The 24,602-nt window shown below is 35.4% G+C and overlaps 1 protein-coding gene across 1 annotated transcript in view; it reads left to right on the top strand.

Annotated features, from left to right (window-relative positions):
* ARMC4 (armadillo repeat containing 4) overlaps window positions 1-24,602 on the top strand; it is a 78,433-nt gene that overhangs the window by 6,138 nt on the left and 47,693 nt on the right. The window contains exons 7-14 of the mRNA XM_018075913.2: window positions 2,236-2,443; window positions 3,818-3,947; window positions 4,156-4,297; window positions 20,104-20,250; window positions 20,529-20,738; window positions 20,900-21,124; window positions 23,111-23,221; window positions 23,688-23,842. Of these exons, the coding sequence (XP_017931402.1) occupies window positions 2,236-2,443; window positions 3,818-3,947; window positions 4,156-4,297; window positions 20,104-20,250; window positions 20,529-20,738; window positions 20,900-21,124; window positions 23,111-23,221; window positions 23,688-23,842 (1,328 nt within the window). The remainder of the gene's footprint in view (window positions 1-2,235; window positions 2,444-3,817; window positions 3,948-4,155; window positions 4,298-20,103; window positions 20,251-20,528; window positions 20,739-20,899; window positions 21,125-23,110; window positions 23,222-23,687; window positions 23,843-24,602) is intronic.

Here is a 24,602-nt window from a genome sequence, read left to right as displayed (position 1 = left end):
TTTTGACTTTAATTTAGAGTTCTATATTAGCTAGAACCACACAGTGCCACTACAGTTTTAGTTGTTTTATCATTCCTGACAAAAACTCTTTTTTTTTTAGATTTCTAGTGTGGTTATAACAGATTAATAACTTGGTGGTAAAATCAATTACATCCCAAAACCTGCCAAAAATTTTATCGTGATTATTTATATGCAACTTTATTTATTCAAAGAAGGAAGGGATTGAGACATTTTCTTGTCCTTTAGTTATGATTTTTTGTGATGTAGGGCTGATATTTATTTTTCTGAGATACAGGTATATGGCAGTTCTGAAAGAACAGAACATTTCAACTTGTACGCATAAATATAATAGCTTACAGCAATGGAATTAAATCTGTGAGTTGTTCTGTTTGAAAGAGCAATAAGTTAAAAAAATTTTCATTTATCTTATAGGCAAGTTTTTTAATGTTATACCTACATACTGGTTTACACTTATAAATGGAATAACATATGAATGGTTTTAGACATAATTACTGGTTTAATGTGTTTGCAGTGATTTGGCTTAATTTGATGTTCATGGGAATATTTTAATAATTTTTACATTTCTAATCCTAAATGTTAATGTAGAATAATGATACTGTTGATAATAGAGATAATATATCTTTCTTTACTGGTTTTCCGCCCTTATAAAAATAATGTAACTACTCAAGAAATGTGTACACTTATTAAATAAGAGTAAATAAATAGAATTTATACTGTTTTCCTTCCGTTATCACATAAATCACACACTGAATAGTGCCTGGCTATGTAAATATGTTTATGTAGAAGAGTATACATTATTCCTTTTAATGGTTTAGGAATATCATATCATCCTGCCATGATGAAAAGCTGGTTTAGTACTTTCTCCTTTCTAAAACTAGAATGTAAACAAGTTAATACTGTAAAGCTGCAGAGCATTTGTACCTGAGGGAAAATCTCTGCTTTAGAACTCTGAAAAGCAGAGAAAAGCCATATTTCCAAGTTTGCCTATATGAAGTAAAATATGACTGGAAATAGTTTTGACTTATTTTCTGAAGAGAGGAGAGCTTCAAAAAGCTTGTTACATAGACATATATTGCAAAACCAATTAACTTTTATAATATCTGCCTGGCCTTGTTTAAGCTAACATTCAGAATTTCTGTGTTGGTATATAGTGCTGTAGGAAACATACTCTTTAATGTATGCTTAGCTGGTGAAGCTACAGCACCAGTTCCCTGTGATTTATCTCGTTTATCGTGTGCTAAATTGCCTTGTCTGGAGTACATCTTCAGAATGAGAGAATTAGCAAGAGTTAGTGTGGAATGGGACAGTTGGATCAGCAAGCCTGGAACAGCCGATTCACATCAGGGACTGGTCAAAAGCAGACCACACTGTGACAGCCTCCTTAAAACTGCCCTGAATCAGATACAAAAAGGAATGTCTTCACCTATCTGGTAGTGACAGCTGCAATAATAATAATAATAAGAAACGATTGTATGCTGTCTGTCCTGTAAAAATTGAATATGTTCCAATGGAGAATAGGAGTTGACAAGAGTCTTTTCTGTTCTGTATGTTTTTGATCAGCCATGGTACTAGACACAGACAGCTGAAGGATTGGTAGGTGCCACTCAGCTCAGTTCTTGTATGTGACTTGTTCAACAGTGTTTTGTCCTGAGAGACGGAACATGAAAAAAAATGAAAAGGAATGTGTTCATATTAATTCTAAACTATATCAAATGAAATTACTTGGAACTGAAGTCGAGCAGTTTATGATAGCCTATTTTCTTCATTACTTTTTTTGTGGGAATTTTTTGTAAATCCTTTATAGAAGGAAATAGTTTTTATGTTAATGATCCACTGGAAGCACAGTGACTTGATTTTGCAGTTCTGGATCTTAAAACTCATTTGGAATTAGGTTCTATAAAAGTGCTTGTGTCACAAATTATTGGACATATTAGAAACGGAACAACACCAAATTTTCAAGTATGTTCAGAAAGTTCCAAATTTAGCTACTTTGTTTATTTAAAAAACTTTAATTTGCACATGGTAACTGCTGCTTTCCAAATTAATTTGTTTTCTTTTAAAGACAATACAACTTTGTATTTAGAATCTAATTCTACATATAATGCATACAATTTTTAAGCACAGAATCCTGGAATTGTGCTTATAACTGCTTATAACTTCATATGCATTATTCATATAGCAATATAACTGACAAACCATGTCTCCTTTTATTAGGAATATAGTTTTTTTAAAGAACCAGCATCTGAGAAGAATTCTCAGTATGTGGAAGGTGCTGATGCTGAGGTTTCTGGCCAATCCCAGAACCTTTATGATTCTACAGAAAAGAAAGTGAAAAGTTCTACAGCAGGGAGAAGATCTACTGGCAAGAAGTTACAACCAACTATGCAGTGGCAAAATACTGGGCTTTCTGCTTCCCAAAGATAAGTAGTTATCTTTATAATTGAATTTTCCTATAGATTTCTCTAAACTGTGCTAATGGTTGGACTGCATGTTGCAGTCTGCATTATTGTCTTAAGAGCAATGAAACAAAACTTACTACATGTTAATTTCTAAGAAGAGAGTTCTCACGTTTTTTCTCTCATGCAACAACTTTAATGTTATATCATTTCTGCAGCAAGGCAGGGAAATGTCTTGCAGTTCTATGCAGTACTGGTTTATCATCGTATTTTTAGTGTTAAATACCTTTTAAAGCAAGATAGAGTAGAAAAATCTAATTAAACCACACTTCCATGATGGAAAATCAGAATGACTCTTACTTGTTACTACCAATTTTTAATGATTTCATATTATATGAGCCACTTTTCTATCTCTGCTTAGCAACAATATTCACTAATGAGATTATCTCAGATCTTGAACACCCAAAATAGAGTATACATATATTGGATATTGCTGGATTTTTCTTCTGAAATCAGAATTCTATTTTGATTTAATGTTTCCTGATTTCATGTTACTGGAGGAAGAAGGATATCTGAAGAAAAACCTTTGATTGCCATCCTACAAAAAATAGTATCTTCTCAAGTCTTCCAATTTGACGTTCCAAGAAACATTTTAAGAGATTTAGGATTTGACCTACAGTCATCAATTAAAAAAAATGGTTTCCCAGGGCAAGAGCTAACCTTTTTCCCCAGTCTGTTAAAGTCTAGATGTAGTGAAATGGGCTGTAATCATGAGTAGTATTCTCTTTTATTGTTGTGACTGTGATAGGCTGACCAGTCCAAGCTTGAAAAGACATTTTGCTTTCATAATATGGTAAGTTAGGGACAAAAAAGCACCAGTTATTGTACTCAGCTAGGCCTAGGAATCTTTTGGAATATAAGGAAAGCAAGATATGTTGTATTCAGCATGATCAAAGCTATGGAACATGTCAGTGTGTGGAAGAACTAGGCAGACTAGAACTCTTTTGCTTGGAAAATAATGACTAGAGGAGAAGAAGAAAGATACAGAAAATCATGACTGGAGATGATAAACAGGGAACATTTAGTCACTGTCTGTTCTAGGACAAGAATAAAGGGCGTCAAATGAAAATAAACCAGTGAGATCAGTTCAGAACAGAGAGGGAGACTTCTTCATACACCACATAGCTAAGCACTCAAAGTCTTTGCCAGAGGATAGTAAATTCATTTGTTTATGTGAGTACAAAAAGCAACCAGACACATTCATTGAAGAAGAATCCATCCAAAACTGTTAATGCATGGACAATCAGGAGTTCTGTGAGTCACAATCTGCTGAAGAATGTTCTGGAAAAAATGATTTCTGTTTTTTTGGTTGTTTGGTTTTTTTATTTTTTTAAATAAACCCAAATCTAGTGACAAAGCTTCAAAAAAAGATACTGAAGAAGAAGGGAGAAGTAGTACTGTATCTTCGAAAGTGAGAAAGAAATCCAGTGCCAATGCTAAATCTCTTAAAATTAATCGAGCCTCAGGAAGGTATGGGTTACTTATTTTTCTTTCTTCATTTTAAAAAAAATTTATTTTCCCTATCTACAATAATTATCACCACATTTACTGTTCAGTAATGTCAGTTGTGTTTTTCTAATTCTTCTGTTAGGCACTGTTGTGATACCTGTTTGAAATGTGATTGTCCCTATTAGCTTCTAGCTGTTTAAAATTGGTGATTCTGTTTATTTATTTTTAGAAAAACATCAAGCAGTTTAGAAGATGTTAGTGACAGTTCCTCAGACGCTGAGGAGGATGAACAACCTATACGTCGTCAGGAAGGAACCACTGATTTGTCACCTGAATACTGGGGAATTCAGAAACTTTCAAAATATGTAAAGGTAATTAAGAAGTGTTGATAAATTTTATAAAAAATAAAAAAGATACAGTTGAGGGCACAGCTCCTCATCCTTTCTACCTTCCACATATTTTAGAATAGCCTTGCTATGCAGTATGTTCAAATCCTGGAACTGTGGACTTTCCTATCATGCACTTTTTTTTTTTCATCTGCTATTTTTGGCTTATATAGACCTTTAGATTAAACCATCTGTTCAGTGTTATTTAAAACTTAAGATGGTATAATCTCTTTATTAATTATTGGGTTTCTGTTTTGCTTTTTGTATGAAATGTTCCAAGATATTTCTTTATGTGGATAATAACTTTCAAGAGTTTTTATTAAAACTGAATAGTTGCCTAAAGTCTTTCATCAGCTATGATTAATGCATGACTGAAGTAATTCTAACATGGTCTTGTGTCTGGATAGATGCTTTAGTGGACAAGAAAATGTATGATAAACAGGCATCCTCTAAAACAAACGAAAAAGAAAGGTTTTTACACAGACTTGGTGAAAATCTTTTGGAACCTATAAATATACACAGTTAAAATTCTGAATATGTCTGAAACACATCAAAACCCCAGCAACCCTCTACTATTCTGGAAAACTCTAATTATGTTTTTCCCTCAGGAGAAATTCCTTTACAAGTTTGTACTGGAATTTATGTTCTGTTAAGTTACTAATAAAAGCGCTGGCTTGTTTATTTTTTTGAGTACAGAGCACACACATCCGACTGATAAAATGATGGTACTGCCATTTGGTAAAGCAAAAAAAGTGTGAGTCCTATGAGGAGCAGCTGAGGGTGTTCAGCCTGGAGAAGAGGAGGCTCAGGGGAGACCTCATCACTCTCTACAACCTACCTGAAAGGAGGTTGTAGCCAGGTGGGGGTTGGTCACTTCTCCCAGGCAACTGGAGACAGGATGACAGGACATAGCCTCAAGCTGTGCCAGTGGAGGTTCAGGCTGGACATCAGGGAGAATTCTTTCACTAAAAGGGTTGTTAATTGATTCAATGGACTGCCCAGGGAAGAGGTGAAGTCACCACCTGTAGAAGTATTCAGGAAATAATGGATGTGGCACTTCGTGCTATAGTTTAGCTGACATGGTGGTGTTCAGTCACAGGTTGGACTCGATGATCTTGGAGATCTTTTCCAACCTTAATGATTTTATGATTCTACAATTAAACATTTGTGAGGAATAAGCAAAGCTTTGGCTCCTTCCAGTCCTTTGACCATTGTAGAAGAGTAACTCAGTCTTTTAAATTGTATTCAGAGTAGTCACACTGCTTGTTCTCAGTTCATGTACGTGGAGCCTTGCTAGTGGTTGTAGCCAAAGAGACACAGACAAACATGGATAATACAAATCTCTCTACAATTATCTTTTCTAGGTTGGACCTCTATATTTTTGTCATTTTGGCTGTGGTAAAATAACACTTTGCAAATGTAATCTGGTGTAACACTGAGCATGTAACTTGCTCAACTATTCCTAATGCTGAACACATAACACATGTATAGATTTTGCATGAATCTTCCTTTTTGCATGGAATTGTTCAAGATGCTGTTTTCAAATATTTCAGTTTGCTAATAACTTGCTTTGGTCTATGTATGAAGCATCTCTTTTTGCCTATCTGAGAGCTCAGAGAAACAACCATGCTGCTTTTTAGTAAACACCCAAGGTCCTCCTAGAGAGGAGATTTGAAATTAATTACTGTTGATGAACTCACAGTAATCTTTTCTTTGGCCCATTTATGTACCACCCTCTTTACCGACAAGGCTCTTGTCTCCTGATTACATAATTCTCAAACTCCCTTTCCTCTCTAGGTTCTTCATAGAGTCATGTTTAGATTTTAGTATTGGACTTTATCCAGTATTGAAATTCATATCTACATTTGCATGAAACCATTCTGAATGAAGACTGATAATGGCAAATAGGGAAATGTATTTTTCAAGCACCTCTCTTTCAGAAATTGGTATTTTTTTGTTCCAGCTGTCAACAAGGAAAATTGCAAAATGTTTTGTAACTAGAAAAAGAAAGGGGAGCATTTCTGATCAAATTGCGAGTACCTGTTAAGAAGTTTATAATACAAAATTCCATAATATGAAAAAGTTTTGTTCTGAAAATTCAGATGTATACTTGTTCATGCATTCATGCACACCCGAGTTGCCAAATAGTTCTTTAAATTAGGTATAAATTAAACAAAATATTTGAAGATATACTTAAAATAATTCTGTGTTGATTCTTAGCTACGTAAAGCAAGAACTCCCTGGGGTCAGATAAAGCTGAAAAGAGATGCCTCAGTGCCATACCACAGACAGTGGTTGAAATGTTTTATTGATGGAGTGCTACTTTAGCTTGCACATGGAATTCGTTTTAATTCAAGTATAAATACTGCACTTCTGGCCAGACTTAGGAGATTTTTTGGCATTCTTGTTGTTCATGTAGGCAAGTGTTCATGACAGATGCAACATAAGAGAAAATATATTTATGACTGTGTTATTTAAGTATCTACAAGCCTATTTATATAGAAGCACAAATTTCAGAGGGCTTGTGTGTCTTCAAAGGTTGTATACATTGTTTGCACAACTGAAAAAATGAATAAAATGCCTTAAATTATAGGTGTTTGAGATACCAGGAAGATATAAAAATTTGTAGATGCAACCATTTTTTTAATGTCTGCTAAAGTAAATGTGAATCACAATTCAGCAAGACTCTATAAAGATGAATTTACAGAGAAAAAACTTCCATAAAACCTGAAAGATACCTAGTTTTTATACCAATGTTAGATTGTCATTAAATGTTAAAAAGGCAATTGCTTTTTGTATAAAGCAAACTTGCTAGATCCTGTGAGTTATGCCTGTAGGCTCTGTGCTTGTATACCTCTTCATGGAGAGAAAATTCCAGCGCAGGGGAAATTCCCTTCTGACTTTTTGCCCTTCTCCACTCCCCTTCCTTTCTGGGAAAGAGTATCCATGTTGGAATTGTTCCGCTGGGAAGCAGCTGCTTCTGTGGTCTGGCTCCTTGTCCTACCTTCAAGCTTCCCAGGGCTGTGAAACAGAAGACAGAACATGTGTGTTCTCTCCATGTCTCCCCATCTACTTAGCAGCGAGCAGTGAAGACAGATCAGCGAGCTTGGTGATGACCTTGTGTTAGGTAGCTTTTAGGGCCGGAGTAGATGAAACTGGAATGAAGTGCTCTGCTGATGTTTGTAACAGTGTGATTCACCCAGAAGTGCCTACTTCAGATTTGACATTATATTTGACATTAAATTTGTGCTTCTGAAGTATTTGATTTCTAGGGGATATTTAAAGAAAAATTTTAGGAATAGGATGAAGGGATCATCATTTTCTGTCATCGTTTTACTAGAAACAGGGAACATCAGGTAGAAATGCAGAATCTTCTTTGTGGCTGGTCACTAAAAAAAAGAACAAAGAAAAAGGGTGAGAGCTGGGGTTTGTGCTGCCCACGGTTGAGCACTGGCTATTGCCAGTTTTTGAGATAAAACTGAGATGCTGAGAGGTGAATTGGGGCTGGTGACTGTGCCAGTAATAACTCCAGTCTCTAGAATAAGTCTGTAATCCCTTAAGCCCTTGTGCTGCTTGATCTTGGTTCCTTGTAAGGGTGTGATTTATGTGTACACCTATGCCAGGATTAGCTCTGGATAGAGTTCTGCAGGACCATGGCAGTTACAGAATTCATCCTTCAGTTTCTTATGTGGAAAGTCGTTCTGCTTTTGGCTATATTTCAGGGATACACTGGTGAAACCAGTCAAATCTCACACTTCACGTAAAATATCCATTAATTTCATATCTATTTGCAATTACTCCAGTGCAAAAGACCTCATTCCCAGAACAGCATTGTGTTTCTTTTATACTTCAGAATCATAGATGGACAAATCTGATGTCTCTTCCCATCCTGTGCCAGGTCCAGGAGCTGGGGGAATGCTATGGCACTTCACAGGAGCCACAGAGGATGTGCCCTGACTGTGGCTTTGAGCACCAGCTCCCAGGTGCCCATGTGCCCTGGTGCTGCATAGCAGTGGATGGCTGGGAAGGAAGGACATCTATCACATGACTCAATGAAATCTCACTCACTGGACAAGGAAAAGTTACAAAACCTGCAGGATACACTGGGTGTATTCAGGGCTGCTCCACAGCTGAATTTTGGCAGAACCTTTGGAAGGCTGCTGTGTTCAAGCAACATTTTTGTAGCTGGCAGGAGGCCCCTCTGTAGTGGGCTTACATAAAGATGTCAAACAGACCAGGGAGGCAGGAATGTACAGGAATATTCCTTCTGGCCTTTGCCTCTTTCTTTTTCTTTCTCTCCATTCTTTCTTTCTTCTCTCGTTTTTCTCTCTCTTTCTTTTCACTGCATTGCAGTGATTGTTGGCTGGACAAGACCTACTGCCCATCACTTCTGCTTCCCTTTTATAGTACAGGGAGACCTGAGCCAGGAGGGTGTAGTGTGGCCTCTGCACCACAGGCACAGTTTATTTTCTCTTCTCAGAAAGCTCAAATTTATCAGTTAGCAATATGCAACTGTGTATTGGTTTGCAGGAAGGAGTGGTGAGTCCTACATTCTTGGGGAAGAAAGGTGCAGATTAAAAGTGCAGAAAGTCAAATAGAAAGTGAAATGATGCAGGGAGACTCTGCCAGGAGCTAAGAGGATCTTAAATCAGAGATTCTTGTAGATATTTTTGACAAACTGTATGGAGTAGTTTTATTTCCCAGGAAAAAAACATGGAAACATCTGGAAGTTGGGATTAAGGGACTTGGGGCAAACGAAGGTATAGGAAATCCATGTATGCCTGAAGTTCAGGAATGTGGACAAGGAGGATCTAAACTATTACAGTAACAGGGAGCATATTTTGGAACATTTGAGGACCAAATCTTAAATTGCAGTTGGATGTGTGTGGGGAGTTATTTTGCACTCTCTATGCAAGGTTTGCAGTGTGACTTTTTTCTGCATCAAGGGTAAGCAGGAGGCAGTCAATAATTGAATGCTTGCACACTTCCCTTCTATGCCTTAATATAATGTCAGTCACAGTTTATGTCGAAGATGAGACTTGTCGTACTTGAGGTGTAAGGTTTTAGATACCTGAAAAATACATATCTTCCTCATAAAATTTTGTGATAGAAAACATCCAGCCTTTCAAAAAAATTATTACCTTCTTGTGCAAATGAAAAGTTACACTAACACTCATTATAAAAATTTAAATCAGCTTCATGAGCAATGGGTGAAGAAATAAATTGTATTTTGGGAGTAGTAGAAAAGTAATTCTATTTTATTCCAAAATGCAGAACCTCAAAAAAAGACATGAACATCCCAGCTTAAGGAATAAAATGGGTCTTCAAATACTGATCCTTTAAAGTGAAACTTTAAAGCTTAAAGTTTCAAAAAAGTAATTTCAAATTTAGTAAGACAAGAAAAAAGTAGCGCTAGTGTTGCAATGTACCTGCTGAAGTACCAAGCATTTGTTTGCTTATTTTGCACATTGTAATACTGCTCGAATTTTTTTTGATAGTCATAGAAAAAAATCTCTGGTGTTTATGGATGTTCCTGAATAGCAAACTGCACAGAGAACTGCAAGTACAAAGTCTGTAGTCTTGAAATCTGGCCCTATATGTGTAATGGGTGCAAATGTCAGAATCTAATAGCAGGAGTAAAAGTACCTAATCTGTGTAGAACATATATTGCACATCATGTTGTTTTTCTTTATAATATCATATTAGTCAGACTTGCATGAGATTATATTTTAGCTGTTAAATACAAAATAAGCACATATAAGTGCGTGTAAAATATTTTTGTATGTAAAATACTTTTGACACTGTGTAATAATTTTTTTTCAGGACTGACCAACTTTGCAGGTAGTTTACCTGATCTTATTAGTAGAATGTCTAACAATAAATCTTCCTCCTTCCATGATGAAAGTATTTGGTGGAGTAAATTGAAGGTTATTCAAATGAAAATAAGTTTTCCTGTAGTTTGGCTAAGTGGTAGACTGTTATTTTTCAGAAAATACCAAATGTATCTGACAGAATCATGTGCCACCTGCTAGTGTTTCTAAGCACATGTTAGGCTAACCTGTCAGCCTTGGCTAACCTGTCAGCCTTCATATCACTCTCTTCTCTACTCTTCATGAACGTCTCTTGCTCTCTTCTTCCAGTATTAGCCAAGATTTTATTTTAAAATTCAGTAAAGAATGTGATTACTGAAAAAAAAGGAAATAAAAATATAGGAAAACTGCATATTATAGTTAAGATATGTATTTTCTAACAACCTAGATTGTGCTGATCAGGAAAAAGAAATACTTTTATGATAAATTTACTAGGTAGGAAATATTGGCAAATGGTGAACTCTCAAATTATTATTATAATTGGCAACTCTGAAGCACTCGAATAGCTCTCTCCTCAAAATACTGTACAAACAATCATTCCTCATCACAAGAGACATATAAAATTCAGAACAGCCAATTGAATTTTGACCATTAACACCAACTCTGATGAATTTCTGTGTAGTGGAGGTTTAATTAATGTTGAGAGGGTCACACATTCCTAAGAGTTTCATAGCTGATGAGATGAAAGACAATTTAGAAATAAAAGGGAAAAAAAGCAAACAAAAAGTGGAATTCAATAAAAGATGAGAAAGAAGAGATGGTATGTCAAACATTAAGGACTGAGGAAAAGAATGTAAAATAACTGATGTTTGATTCTCCTCTTTCTGCAGGATTGTATTCTATTGTAAAAGCAGGTAATTAAATTAATGAACTATGGTTTTGACACTGTAAGTATAGTACCTTTAAAATAATAGTAAATTGCCAGAGCTGTCTGAATGTGACTTCAGGCTTTATATTCACAAAGTAGGTAATCAAATCATTATCTTTCCTAAAGAATTAGAACAGAATTGTGTCTGAAAGCTACAAAGAGTTTTAAGTAGACAGAACAATATTCTTCATTGTTTTTAGGTGTTCCACATTGACTAGGCTCAATTTAATCACAGCTCACTATACACACAGTTGTTTCAGAGGCAAGCCTGTACTTCAGCCATGTCTTCATCTATATTTGTTTTTCCTATGCTCTCACTAAGCCCTGTTTTTGTTTTATTTGTCCAGAGGACACCTGTCTCTTAGTTCTTCATAAACTTTTGCTATCATTCTGTTTTTCTTGCAAAATCTTTTTTTTGCTAGTTTAAAATGTCTTTTCTGTTTCAACAGTGTGTGAGCTCTCCAGTAGTCTGTAGAGGCACAGATCCTTCCTAGTTCAACCTCATTAAATTTTCTCCTCAGATTCACTTCCACTGGTTTCCCGAATTAGTTGGATACATAAAATTAAAATAGCTGTAATAACATTAAGGCTTTTATCCTCTTTGTGAGCCAACTACTAGGCAAAGTCAAAATTGCTTAGGCAGGTCTGACACTGTCACACAAGGTCAATAGTACATCTGTGTTATGGACAGCATATGTCTCATCTCAAAGTCTCCAGTCAGGGTTTACAATGTTAAATTCAGTGTTAAAATACTGGTAACAATAGTGCTGTTTGTGTAGGATTTTTTCTTTTTAAAATTTAATCCTAGACCCTTTTCTCATTCAATTCTATTTCCTTCTAATTTTAGCATGTTCTTTTTAAAAACATATATGCTTTATTTTCCTCAAATGAAGCGTCTTAACAAAATTGTCTAGATGCAACTGGGGAGGAAATACACTCCTAAACTGAAACTTTCACAAAAAAGTAGAAGATAAACTTGCACTGTTAGAGATATTATATATTACCTTGGCCAGGTTTTCTGTGGTTTTGGGGTCACCATTTCACTTCCTTCCAAGTTTGAGGTTTGAGAAGTTACTAGGAAATCTATTATTCCTAGTCCAGTGAAGTAAAAGTTCATATGTTTGCACATGAACTGTATAGAGAGTCTTGCCTTCTCTATAGTAGAATCCAATTACTATGAATCAGAAAAGGAAAGTTAAGGGAATGGATACATTTCTTGGAAGAGTTTTCAAGACAGAATCAACGGTTGCCTAACAAAACCTTCTGGTTCGTGCAGAAAATAATAGACTTATTCTTTTGTTTGGAAACTCTTTTCAGTTTCATAAAATACGACAATTTATATTCACTGTATCTGGGTCATGACATATATGTCACTTCTGCCACTGTGTAGGGTCAGGGTCAAGGTATTAATCTGCAATTAAAACTGCAGCTTCTGTGCATTGTTGTAGTCCAGTGTGAATGTTTTGGATTTTGAGACTTCATGATGCCTGTGATTTTCCACTGGCTTTACTTATATTAATCTGTATGGTTTACATACTGCCAGGCTGTAGCTAAAGAACGCCAGAAGATTCAGGAAGTGGGTCAGGGAATTATTCCATAACTCAGTTATACTTGTCCATAACTCATGTCTTAACAAGTTGCAGCTTGTATGTTTTATAAACTGAAATGAAATATTGGAACTAATATATAAACCATAACAAAACTCAGAGTGTTTAGAGATTCACTAGCATAGAAAAACTGCCTTGCTGAAGCATATTATTCATGTTGTACTGCAATACTCAGTCTTTCATTATGCTTTATCAAAATTTATTTAAATTTTGAATTATTTTCCAGCAGAAAATTACAAAAGGGCTGTGATTTGAGAGAGTCAAGTTTAACAGAAAATAAAAAACTGACAAAGTATTAAACTAAGAATTCTGTTTCATACTTTACTACTTATTTTGGATTCCTCCTTTTATAAAAATGACAGTATTTTAATAATATTTTAGGCTGGGATTCCACTTAAACAATGTTTTTGTTCTAGAAGTTTTTTCATTCCATTAATGAATTTTAATTGAAAATTTTCTGGTATAACAATATCAGTTGACCTACTGTCTTTTGGATATCACATTATGCTATTTTGTTTGTTCAGTGTTTTCTAAAAATATGTTGATTTGGTACGTTTGGTCTTAGTTTTGTCAAGGATATGGTAATTGCCATTCTGATTATATATACTCATAATCAAAACTAGGTGTTATTATACAGAAGAATGACAAAACTGCCCACAAACAGCAATTTTCTTTCCTGTTATTCAGTCATGGACATGCTATCACAGACAGGCACATTATTCTGTCTATCCAGGAATTATTTAATACAGAAAATAAACTTTTACTCTGGAAAAATAAATTTCAAACATAGGTCTAAACAAAAAAACCCTGTTCTTGACATTGCCATGCAAAGTAAAACAATATTTCATTTTCTGGTTGCATTCAGTCATGTTCACTCTAAATCGTAATACAAATTAAATAAATTAATTAAAACCCCCTTCAAATAGGTACCATATTTATAGAGATGTTTGTGAGCCAAAAACAGTATAATTGTGTTTTTATTTAATCTTGCTTTCTCTGAAGAAACTGAAATGCACTGTAACTTTATTGTAATGTTTATATATTTCCATGCATGGAGGTTCATTTTACTACAAATTGAGCAACAAATTTGGAATAATCTTCTTTATAATCTTGTTAGTACTTTTATTACTTGTACTCCAATAATGCCTTTAGGTTTCAGTTGAAAGAGGGGAAGAGAGATACTAGGAAAAGGCACCTGGTCAGTAGCAGGGAGCAATTCTGTCAAAGGACTCAAAGATCATTGTTATCCCGAGTCCAGGTATAAGTGCTGCCTTTTTCTTAAAACTGTCCTTTCCCTAGTGGCAATTGTGACAATTCTGAACTCTGATACAGATCTCTGCTGTAGGTCACCCAAAGTGGCCTAATTATGCCACTTATGATGTCAGAGGGTTCAAGCAGAAGGAACAGGGAGGGTAGGAGTGCCATACAGTGGACTGTACTGGATTAGATACCCTGCAGTCTCCTGTGCAGTCTCAACTGCCTGTAGAGCTAATGCTTCTGCCTGCTGGCAGATTGTCTGCAAAAAAACTTTCATGGCGTTTACCCCTTCCAGAGATGACTCTAGAGGAAATGTTGTGTCTTTCTTTCCTAGCCCGCTGAACTGAGATCATCATTTCAACACTTAAAGCTTTGTATTGACTGGGAAGGGTTTAATTGGGATGGGACATGGGCTATTGAAATCTTAGGCCTGTTTTACTATCTGTTCTCTGTATTTAATCATATTATCTATTATGGGTCAATCTTCTTTTTAAAGAAAAGAAGGAAATATCAAAAACATTTAATGTTTACAAAATTTAATGGTAGTAAAAGTTCACAAACAATAAACAACAGAAAATAGAACTAGAGCAGAATGTAGGAGGTCATTGACTCCATCTGCTTGCCTCCAAAACAGCATCAATTCTTTGTGTGTCTTCTGGACAAATATCTCTCTTTTCGTTCATGTTGTGGAGATTTCATAAGTGCTGCAAGCAATATATTCAAAAATTCAAATATCCTTACCTTTATTTATTTATTTGCCTAGCATAGATCAGCCCTGATGCCATTTAACCCAGTTATTTCTTGTCTTACTCACACTGGATCTGGTGAACAGATGATTACCATTGTAGCTGTCCTTTAAACCACCTCCTTATGCTCTACCTCAGAGTAAACTGCTCCAGTTCCTTGCATTTTTCTGTGAAGATCATACTTTTGAGATATTTTGATGTCCTCTGGTCTTTATCAACTTTATCAGTATCTTTTGAAGTGTGATACCTAGAATGAACACAGCACTTAAACTTAATCAGTGCCAAACCAAAGAAGGATGATTTCTTGTATCTTACAAATCTGGGTGTAAGTCTCTCTGTAAAGTTTGCTTTTTTTGTTTGGCAACACTGTGATATTGGTAGATTATATTGTGTTCCACTGATAACAACAGATTTTTATCTACAGTTCTGCAAGCTCGTCATGGCATCAGCCAATTCTCTCAGCACCAAAGAGCAGAATCCATTAAGCTCATCTAGTATGAAAACATCTAAGTTATCTAAGTACTTACTGACTAGTTAATTATGTCCTTAGTATAGGCAGTGTTCACTATGCCATCACTAACATTAAGTAAACATTAGTAGAAAACAGTAAAAGTTAATGCATAAAAAGGCCCCTTAATGCTTTTAGCTTTCTTAGTTTCATTTGTTGAAAGCTTGCCATTGACTAACAGATTTTATCCTCTTGATTATTACAGAAGTATCAAACAAAATGATGTTTGAACTTGTGTGTTCCTTGGTAACTATATTTTAGTTTGTGTCCTTATTTGCTTGTGTTTTTCTTTTATTTTCATTCTTATTTGATCTTGTTGGTAGTTCTGTAATTGTCATTTGCAAGCCCTGAGTATCATAACAGAGACATTACATATACATTGCACAGAAGATGTTTTACTGATAGTGTAATGGTGATACTGGTTTATTTTCATTTAATTTATGGATATATATGTTATACCAATATATAGGAAGAGGCATATTTTTAACTAAGTCTGTGTTTAATTTCAAACCTTAAAATTGATTGTTGATCTGCCAGTAGAGTCTATTTGCATCCAACATATCAGATTTCAAATGGTATAACAACATGATGCAGATTTTATGTCAACTTAATGGAGAGGTAACTATTTCCATGCATGTTAAAATCTATTCTGTAACTACTGCAGTACTTACTGTAATGATAACTTCAAGAAACAAAAAAAGAATTGTTGAAACCGTCACTAATATTTCTTATTTTGTGGAACTGATGCTTCAGCACATATGAGAAATATTTTATTGTGGTTTTACATTAAAAACACTTTAAGTGGTGTGTTCATTTTTGAAACCAAAAAAATAAAATGCATATATATGTATTTTATATACAGTTCTATTTTTTATTTAGTAAAAGAAAAATAAAAGTTGTTTATTTTTTAAAAATCTGGTCTATATTAAATATCATATGCCAACTATTATACATGTAAGATAAGGGAATTATGGATTATTATGTTAGGTATAAGTGGAGTTTCACTTTAGGAGAAGCAGTCTGCAAAAGAAGAGACATCACTTTTCAGGTTAGTGATATACTTCTGCATTTATGTAAAATAATAAAAAGATAAGTTTTCTCTTAAAACACCTGCTGCAAAGTTTTTATTATACAAAGCAAAGTAAATAACAAAGCCTAAGATATGTGAAAAGACCATAAATTTCATAAAAGGAGAGCTGTTAGTTTTTTTGAGCTGTAGGATATTCAGTATAGTCTTTTAATCATATCATATGGATTTTTAAAAAAATAGTTTAGTTTTGTTTGTGTGGATAAACTGATTTCCCTATGAAAACATTTGAGAAATTCTTACGCTATCTTATACCCTGGGACATATTTTTCAAAGTAGATGAAAATATGTTATTAAAGCAAGACACATTTCATTCTTCTGAAGTCAAGATGATAACGATGATTAAAAAAAGATAAAAAAGTTGTATCTTTCTTTAGCACACTATATACTACATATGTTTAAAAATTACCTTTATATTTAAATATTTTTTGTGGGGAAATTCTGTGTATATCTATTGTTACAAGACATTTAAGTAAAAATTATGAAGTACTATCAGAATACGCTTTGTTGATTAGCAGAAGTGTTTTGTCTGATAGGAGTTATTGGTCTCAAACTTTATGAAGTAGTTCTTACATTCTTTTTGGATTTTCTCACTTGTGATTCTCTACTACATTTATCCTAACTGTAGGAAGAGCATGTTGAATTTAAATACTTTTTTTACTGTATTTGTCATAGTGTTTCTGTTTACTTTTAAGTAATATGCTGCAAAAATTTTGGTTTTGCTAGATCTACTTGTTTCATATTAGCAAACTTTACTCAGTTTTTCAATATTCTGTATTTCATTATGATGTGCACAACTGGAAGGGGTTGGCTAAAAGTCCTTCACAGATTCAAAACTGTCATTTAGAAGAGATGGGCTTGGGCAGCACAGTTCAGATCTGGATGGGATCCAAAGCTTCCCTAGAATTCAGAGGCATGCAGAAGGTGGATACTGTAATGTGATTTACTAGGTATCCCAAATTGTAACTTCCACAGTTGGCATTGTTCATGTGCTTCAGCTTCTGTTGCAGCCACATGGTAGCTCGGCCCTCCTAATTTCCATTCAGCTTGGTCCATCCCTGATTTTGTTAACACTAAACCTATGTTATAGGTTCAAAAGAATCTACTGTCATATGGTTTAACTCTCTGTGTTGTGTTCTTTGATCTTTTCCTTGCTTTAAGTCTAGTAGCAGTGACTGAAATAGAGCTTATTGTTTAGAAAATCTTCCACTCTTGACTGAAAAATTTCCACTGATGGAAAACTTATCATTGCTCCTAAATAATTTCTTCCAAAGGATAATTAACCACACAATGGAAAACTTGCACTTTACTCCTCATCTAAGTTTTAGTACCTTTAACTTCAAATCATTAAATGTCTGTGCTAGAATGTAGAGCTCTCTGTGATCACGCTCCTATTCATAATAGATTTATTTAGTCACTATGAATGATTCATACCTTAATTTACTTTTTAATAAACTAAATAGTATTCCTCGTGTCTCTCTTAATGCAACTATTTTCCAGGCTTACAATAATTTGAATTTTTCTTTTCTGAATCATCTCCAACTTTTCGCTTTCCTTCTAGAACAGTAAGAAGGAAAATTAGACACAGAATTTCAGTGGTAATTGCACAAGCACCTAAGTGCCTAAAAAGAGAGAATATGTATGTTCCTATGCAGTTCTTCCAATTATATATCCCAAAATTCATCCTTTTAATCAAATATTACACTGTAATCTCAAATTCATATCCAACAGCCCTAGTCTTTTTTATATACTCTGTTTCCAAAACAGAACTCTTCAAGTTATATCCTGTTTTCATTATTTGTATGACCTTCAAAACCCCCTGTATTGGGCAGATCAGAGGACAGTGTATCCCAATAACCTGACTGCAACAGGAGGGGAGACACGATGATCAGGATGGAAGTTTTCTGTGGTTAAAGTTCATCTTTTGCATTCTGATGTCCTGACTTCTGATTTTCACAAATGTGGGAAACTTGACTATATAACCTATAGTAGTGTGAAACGCTGTTCTTATCATAGTTCATCAAGGCAGAAGAAACCCAGTACCACAAAAGATTGCCCAGGGCGAAGTAAGAACAGGGCAAACATAGCTTTCTAATACTCTCAAGCTACCACTTGTTTTTAACACAGGAGGTTAAGAGTTGAATGACATATTTATGTTTTTGTTGACCTTCAGTGAAAATTTTTAACTTTCACAGAATCATTTCACAACTAGTCTGTTACCTCATTTGAAGAACCAACTACCTTAACCCTATTATACCTCATTATGAAAGGAGATTATATCTGTATTAAAAGAAACATAGGACAGTCAACCCCTCTCTGTCCCATTCAAGGCCATCCCTAACACCGTCAACCTCTATGATATCCCTTCAGGCGTCCCTCTTTTAGACTAAAAAAATTTTGGATTGTCTTTGCTGCTCTTTTCTGAAAGTTTTCCAGTGCTATAGTAACCTTCCTGAGGGGGAAGCTGTAGAATTGCTTGAAGTTTTTAAGTTGTATGTGAACTGTAGATTTATACTGTGGTATAGTGACGTTCTCTGTTCAATATTTTTTACCAAATAAGTACCAATATTATGTTTATTTGTTTGCCATCTCAAGATATCGTTTCTAATATTTAATGGTCAGCTGAAAAACTATCATTTCATCTATGGAGTTAGGATTGTTTTTTCTGATGTGCACAATTTCTCATTTTCTCATTTGCTGTTTTACTACCCTCTTAGTCCTAGTAATTTTTTTAGCAGGTTGTCACAACAGGCCCTGAATTATAATATTGTTGATAAACTTTGTCACTTAACTAGTCCTTCCATTTCTCTGGGTGTTTACGAGTATGTTGAATCACATAACTTCAACACGGATCCATGGAACTCCACTAAATCACATCCCTTAACTGAACTGACTTTTTGCTCCTATCCTCAGCTTCCTATCCTTCAGTCATTCTTTCCAATCCAAATAATGGTCTTTCCTGTTATAATACAGTGGCTTACTTTCTTTTCTTAGGTCTTTCCTTTTTTGAGTTTGTCGAAATCGTTATGGAGTCCACTTGGACATATCAACTAGATCACCATTGCCACAGCTTGATGACTTTTGTCATTCTTTGGAGCTCTAAGTATATCATATTGTTGCAAGAATATTATATTCACTGACTGCTAATTCTGTTCTTTATTACAGTCTACCAATTTTTCCAGCGCATATTTTTGGCTAAAAGGCCTTGGATAACCTTTGAGCTGTTTCCAAAGTTGACATAACATTTATTGTTTCACAGGACAGTAACAGGGCAGTTTGAAGTGAGAGGATATGTGCCACCTCTGCTGAATCCACTATTATACCGTTTCCTTTATAACTCAGCTGAATATGATCTAATAGCGGCAATTTGTTATTGTTCATAAATGTCAGGGTTTTTAAATAAACACTTTCTACAAGGGCTTCAATCTCAGGAAAAAAATCCTCTGAAATGTCCACAATGGAAGATTCCTGTTGGAATCTCTGGAATACCAATGCAAAAATGCAGACAGGATCTCTGAAATGTCTGTATCTTCACTCTGTGTTCTTTAGCTATCTGCAAACACTTGTACAAAGCTCACAATACTTGACTGCCTAATTTACTGGTCCATTTACAGAAAGCCATATTAGTCATTTGTCACCTGAGCTATTCACTCACTTGAATCTTTATGACATTTGCAGACTTTATCAATAATTCCCTTTCTTTCTATGTCTGTGTTTTTTAACACAATAGAATCAAAATACTCTAACATGTTTCTTCTTTAGTAGTGATTTTACTAGTATGAGTGGAAGTGATTACATTTTATAATAAGAGCACTTTACAGATTTGTTAATTATTTGCTTTATTTTAGGCAGGTGATCCAACAGCTACTGTAATTGCACTGTGTTCAATGAGAGATTTCAATATGGCTCAAGAATCGTGTCAGCTGGCTTTCAAAGACACTGGATGTCTTGAAGTGTTAATTAATTTACTTGATACAGAAGAAACTAACTGTCAGGTAAGCAGCTTTGTCAAACAGATCTATGAATATGCCCTTTCTATTAGAATATTGTTTCAATTTTCAAAGTTATAGAGTGTAAAGAAAATTGATTTCTTTCTTTACTCATTCCTCTATTTTCTTTTTTCTTCGGATTTTTGAGAAAGAAATCAATTTCTTTGACTTTCAGTTTCTTAAATATAAAAGATAAGATGTTTTAGATAACCCAGCATTTTAAACAATGTTAATGTTTTTTATAATTAAATAATGTTTAACATCTGTTTTTTCCCATTATTTAGACTGGTTCATTAAAAATCCTGAAGGAAATTAGTCAAAATATACTGATCAGACATGCAATTGCAGATCTTGGGGGCTTAGAGATCATGGTGAAAATACTGGACTCTCCAGATAAAGATCTAAAATGTTTGGCAGCTGAAACAATTGCTCACGTTGCTAGATTTAAACGAGCACGAAAGACAGTAAGGCAATATGGAGGAATCAGGAAATTGGTAAGCAGACATTAAAATTTGTACCCTTGTCATATGTGTATTTTTGTTAAAAAAATACGTCGTGTTGTATACGTGATTATTGTGGTAGTGTTTACCATAATTAAAAAGCAGTATAATATCAAACTTCCCTTTAGATATTAAAAAATATGGGTTTTTTTTAGGTTGGGCTGTTGGAGTGTGTTTCAGTGGGGACACCACACCAAGCCAAAGATACGGAAATAGCACGCTGTGGCGCTTTGGCACTCTGGAGCTGCAGCAAAAGCACCAAAAACAAGAAAGCAATCCGTAAAGCTGGTGGCATTCCGTTGTTAGCTACATGGCTCAAATGCTCAGATGCAAACATCTTAATCCCAGTAGTGGGAACACTACAAGAATGTGCCTCAGAGGTAAGTAAACACATATAGCTAAGTTATTTCTAAGCATTAAAACAATTGCCTACTAAAAGGAAGTATTACATTTTAATGTCACTTAAATCAGGGCAGTTATCCCATCAGGAAGTAGATGCTTTGTGTGATCGAAGTGTTTTTGAGAAGGTCACAGCTTGTAATGAAGTAAAGGCCATGTATTTTTTAATTAAATGGCTGGGAGTAGTATGTGAACCATGGCAGATCTCACAGCTTTGAGTATATTCAGTTTTTAAATTCAAATACAAATATTTTTTACCATGACCATATATGTGATTACATCACTGGGATAGTTCTGTTTAATATCTTTATCAGTGATGGGGACAATGAGATCAAGGGCACCCTCAGTCAGTTTGCAGACAACACCAAGTAGAGTGGGAATGTTGAATTGCTGGAGGGCAGGAAGGCTCTGCAGAGGGATCTGGACAGGCTGGATCCATGGGCTGAGGCCAGTGGTATGAAGTTCAACAAGGCAAAATGCCAGGTCCTGCACTTGGGTCACAACAACCCCAGGCAGTGCTGGGGGAAGAGTAGCTGGAAAACTGCCTGGCAGAAAAGGACCTCAGGGTGCTGGTTGACAGTGACTGAACATGAGCCAGATTGTGCACAGGTGGCCAAGAAGGTCAGTGGCATCCTGGCCTGTATCAGCAATAGTGTGGGCAGCAGGACCAGGGCAGTGATCACCCCCTGTTCTTGGCACTACTGATGCTGCACCTCAAATCCTGTGTTCAGTTCTGGGCCCCTCACTTCAAGAGAGACTTTGAGGTGCTGGAGTCCAGAGAAGGACAGCAGAGCTAGAGAAGGATCTGGAGCACCAGTCTGATGAGGAGTAGCTGAAGGAGCTGGGGTTGTTTAGCCTGGAGAAAAGGAGATGAGGAGGATCTGATAACACCATCCAGCTGCCTGAAAGGAGGTTGTAGCGACATAGGGATTGGTCTCTTCTCCCAGCTAACAAGCAATAGGACCAGAGAAAACGGCCTCAGATTGAATCAGGGGAGGTTTAATTGGGGTATTAGGAAAAATTTGTTTGCTGAAAGGGTTGTCAAGCATTGGAACAGGCTGCCCAGGGAAGTAGTTGAGTCACCATCCCTGGAGGTGTTCAAAAGACATGTAGATGTGGCACTTAGGGACATGGTTTAGAGGTGGACTTGGCAGTGCTGGGTGAATGGTTGGACTCAAAGGTCTTGAAGGTCTTTTCCAACCTAAATTATTATATTTTTTTATGATTCTATACCTCCATTTATAGAATCATATTTGAAAGTAAGGTGTATTGTACTTCAGGTAAAAAATATAAATACCTTCTCTTGGAGAATTCGAGACATGGAAGACATGAGTTTTCAAAAGATTTTGCATTATTGAACACTGTAAAAATTTAGTTTCTTGAATTTAAAAATTAGTTTCTTGAATTACACAAATTTAGGCATGTTGCATGAGACACAAACCTGGCAGGTTTCAGGTTAAATAAGTCTATATTGAGGGGGTGACTTCTAACTTGGAAAGAATATTAAATGCATCTCTTACAATGATGTTTCCCCTCTCTTAAACAATGATCCCCTGTTACAATGCCTGTTTTTCTAACCTTGTTCTAGGTATAGATCTGTTGTTTTGGCTGCTGGTTATCAATGAAGTGGGGGGGTACTTCGTGATCCCATTCTGAAGCACCTTTTACTTTCTTGGCTCTGAGCAGGGAGTCTGGATACCTTTCAGAATATTCTGCATTTTCTTTAAGCCAAGTGGCTACACTTGCAGCACCTGGTTTTACAGGTGCTTGGAAGAGCACTGCAGAGAATTTCTATATTTGCTTACCTTTGAGATCATGAGTAGTATTTTCAAGGCAATGATTACTTGTGCTTGTGACAAAGTACAAGACTTCTCAATACCAAACCCTGGAATTGTAGCACTGTATTATTATTGTGACCTATTAACTATTAATATACTGGATTTAAAAGATGCAGTTTATCTTTTTAGCCAAGTTACAGGCTTGCAATAAAAACAGAGGGAATGATTGAGAACCTGGTGAAAAATTTGAGTAGTGAACATGAGGAGCTTCAGATGCATTGTGCAAGTGCCATATTTAAGGTAATTTTATTATAATCAGTAGATTGGAGCCAGAATTAGCCCCTTGTTTTCATGTGGTTGTCAGTTTTAATATTTCTTAATTTCACTATTTCTCTAATATGTAAGAAATTACTTTATAAAAATGTTGTGAATATTTTAACTGCATATTTAATACTGTAGTTAAGTTCCTACTTGCTCTTCTTTTGTGCAAGTCCTAAATTGCACGGGTAGCCAGTGGAGAGAAGACTCTTTGGATTTTTTATGTTTGTTTGCTCACAAAGTGGACAATGTGACAGTATAAGCACTGCTGCATATACAGTAGCAGTTTACTGTCAAACTCTCTTAGTGAGTTGTTAGCATATTCAGGTACTTTAATACAATTTTCTTCTGTATTAGATTTTACTAGTTACAATGTAATACAGCTAGCTTTTGAAGACATAATTTTACACATTTTTATATAATGTATATATTTAATTGTTTTGTATAGTGTGCAGAAGATAAACAAATACGTGACCTGGTTAGACAACATGGAGGTCTACAACCACTCTCTGTTCTGCTTGATAACTCTGAAAACAAGAAACTTCTGGCAGCTGTGACAGGAGCAATCTGGAAATGTGCTATCAGTATAGAAAACGTGTCAAAGTAACAATTTAATTTTACAAGCATTTATTACATGATTGTGTTTTGATTTTATGGACCTCTATTTTTTTCAAAATTGTTGTGTCATGGTTCTTCAAAAACATTCTTTATAATCAGTTGGACTTTCAACTTAGGTTTCATAGTACTTAAAAAACTCCCACCTGACCTCATCAGGGCATGGTGGACAGTGCTCAGATCCTAGAATGTTAAGAATCAATGGAGACAAGTGATGCCTCTAAAGAATAGCTAAGACATAGGACACTGAGTCAGGAGGTGTACCAGCACATACTAAACATTTGATATATGGACATATCTGATATCCTCTCTCCTCTGTGTAGCTTACAAGCTGGAATTACTGCTGAATGGTAGACAGAGTTCTTAGTACACTTTAATGTCTTACATCAAGGGAGACAGAGAGCAAATGATGTCATTCTAGAGTAGATGTCTAATACATATTAGAAATATACTGGCATTTAGGATAGTTAGTCTTGATGCTGCTCTTCTTGACTACAGAAGGGTCTTAGGAAAGTAGCTTAGTCTGGAGACCCAGCTTCTAAATGAGTGGAATTAACTGATAAGAGTCCTACCATAGGTACCTACAACCTCTCTGTACCAGGGTCCTGAGTAATTGTCTGAGAATGTGACAGCATGAGTTATCACCCTCCACCTTTCATGGAACAGCTTCATCATTGAGAATACTCGATGTCCTCATCTAAAATTAATTTACCATATTCATGCACCTTACCTCAAAAAAAAAGCTGGC

Source organism: Manacus vitellinus, unplaced genomic scaffold (assembly GCF_001715985.3).
Source record: "Manacus vitellinus isolate BGI_N305 unplaced genomic scaffold, ASM171598v3 scaffold_3_pilon, whole genome shotgun sequence".
Taxonomy (NCBI): Eukaryota; Metazoa; Chordata; class Aves; order Passeriformes; family Pipridae; genus Manacus; species Manacus vitellinus.
Note: the sequence above shows the minus strand (reverse complement) of the source record. Positions and strands in the feature narration are given on the sequence as shown.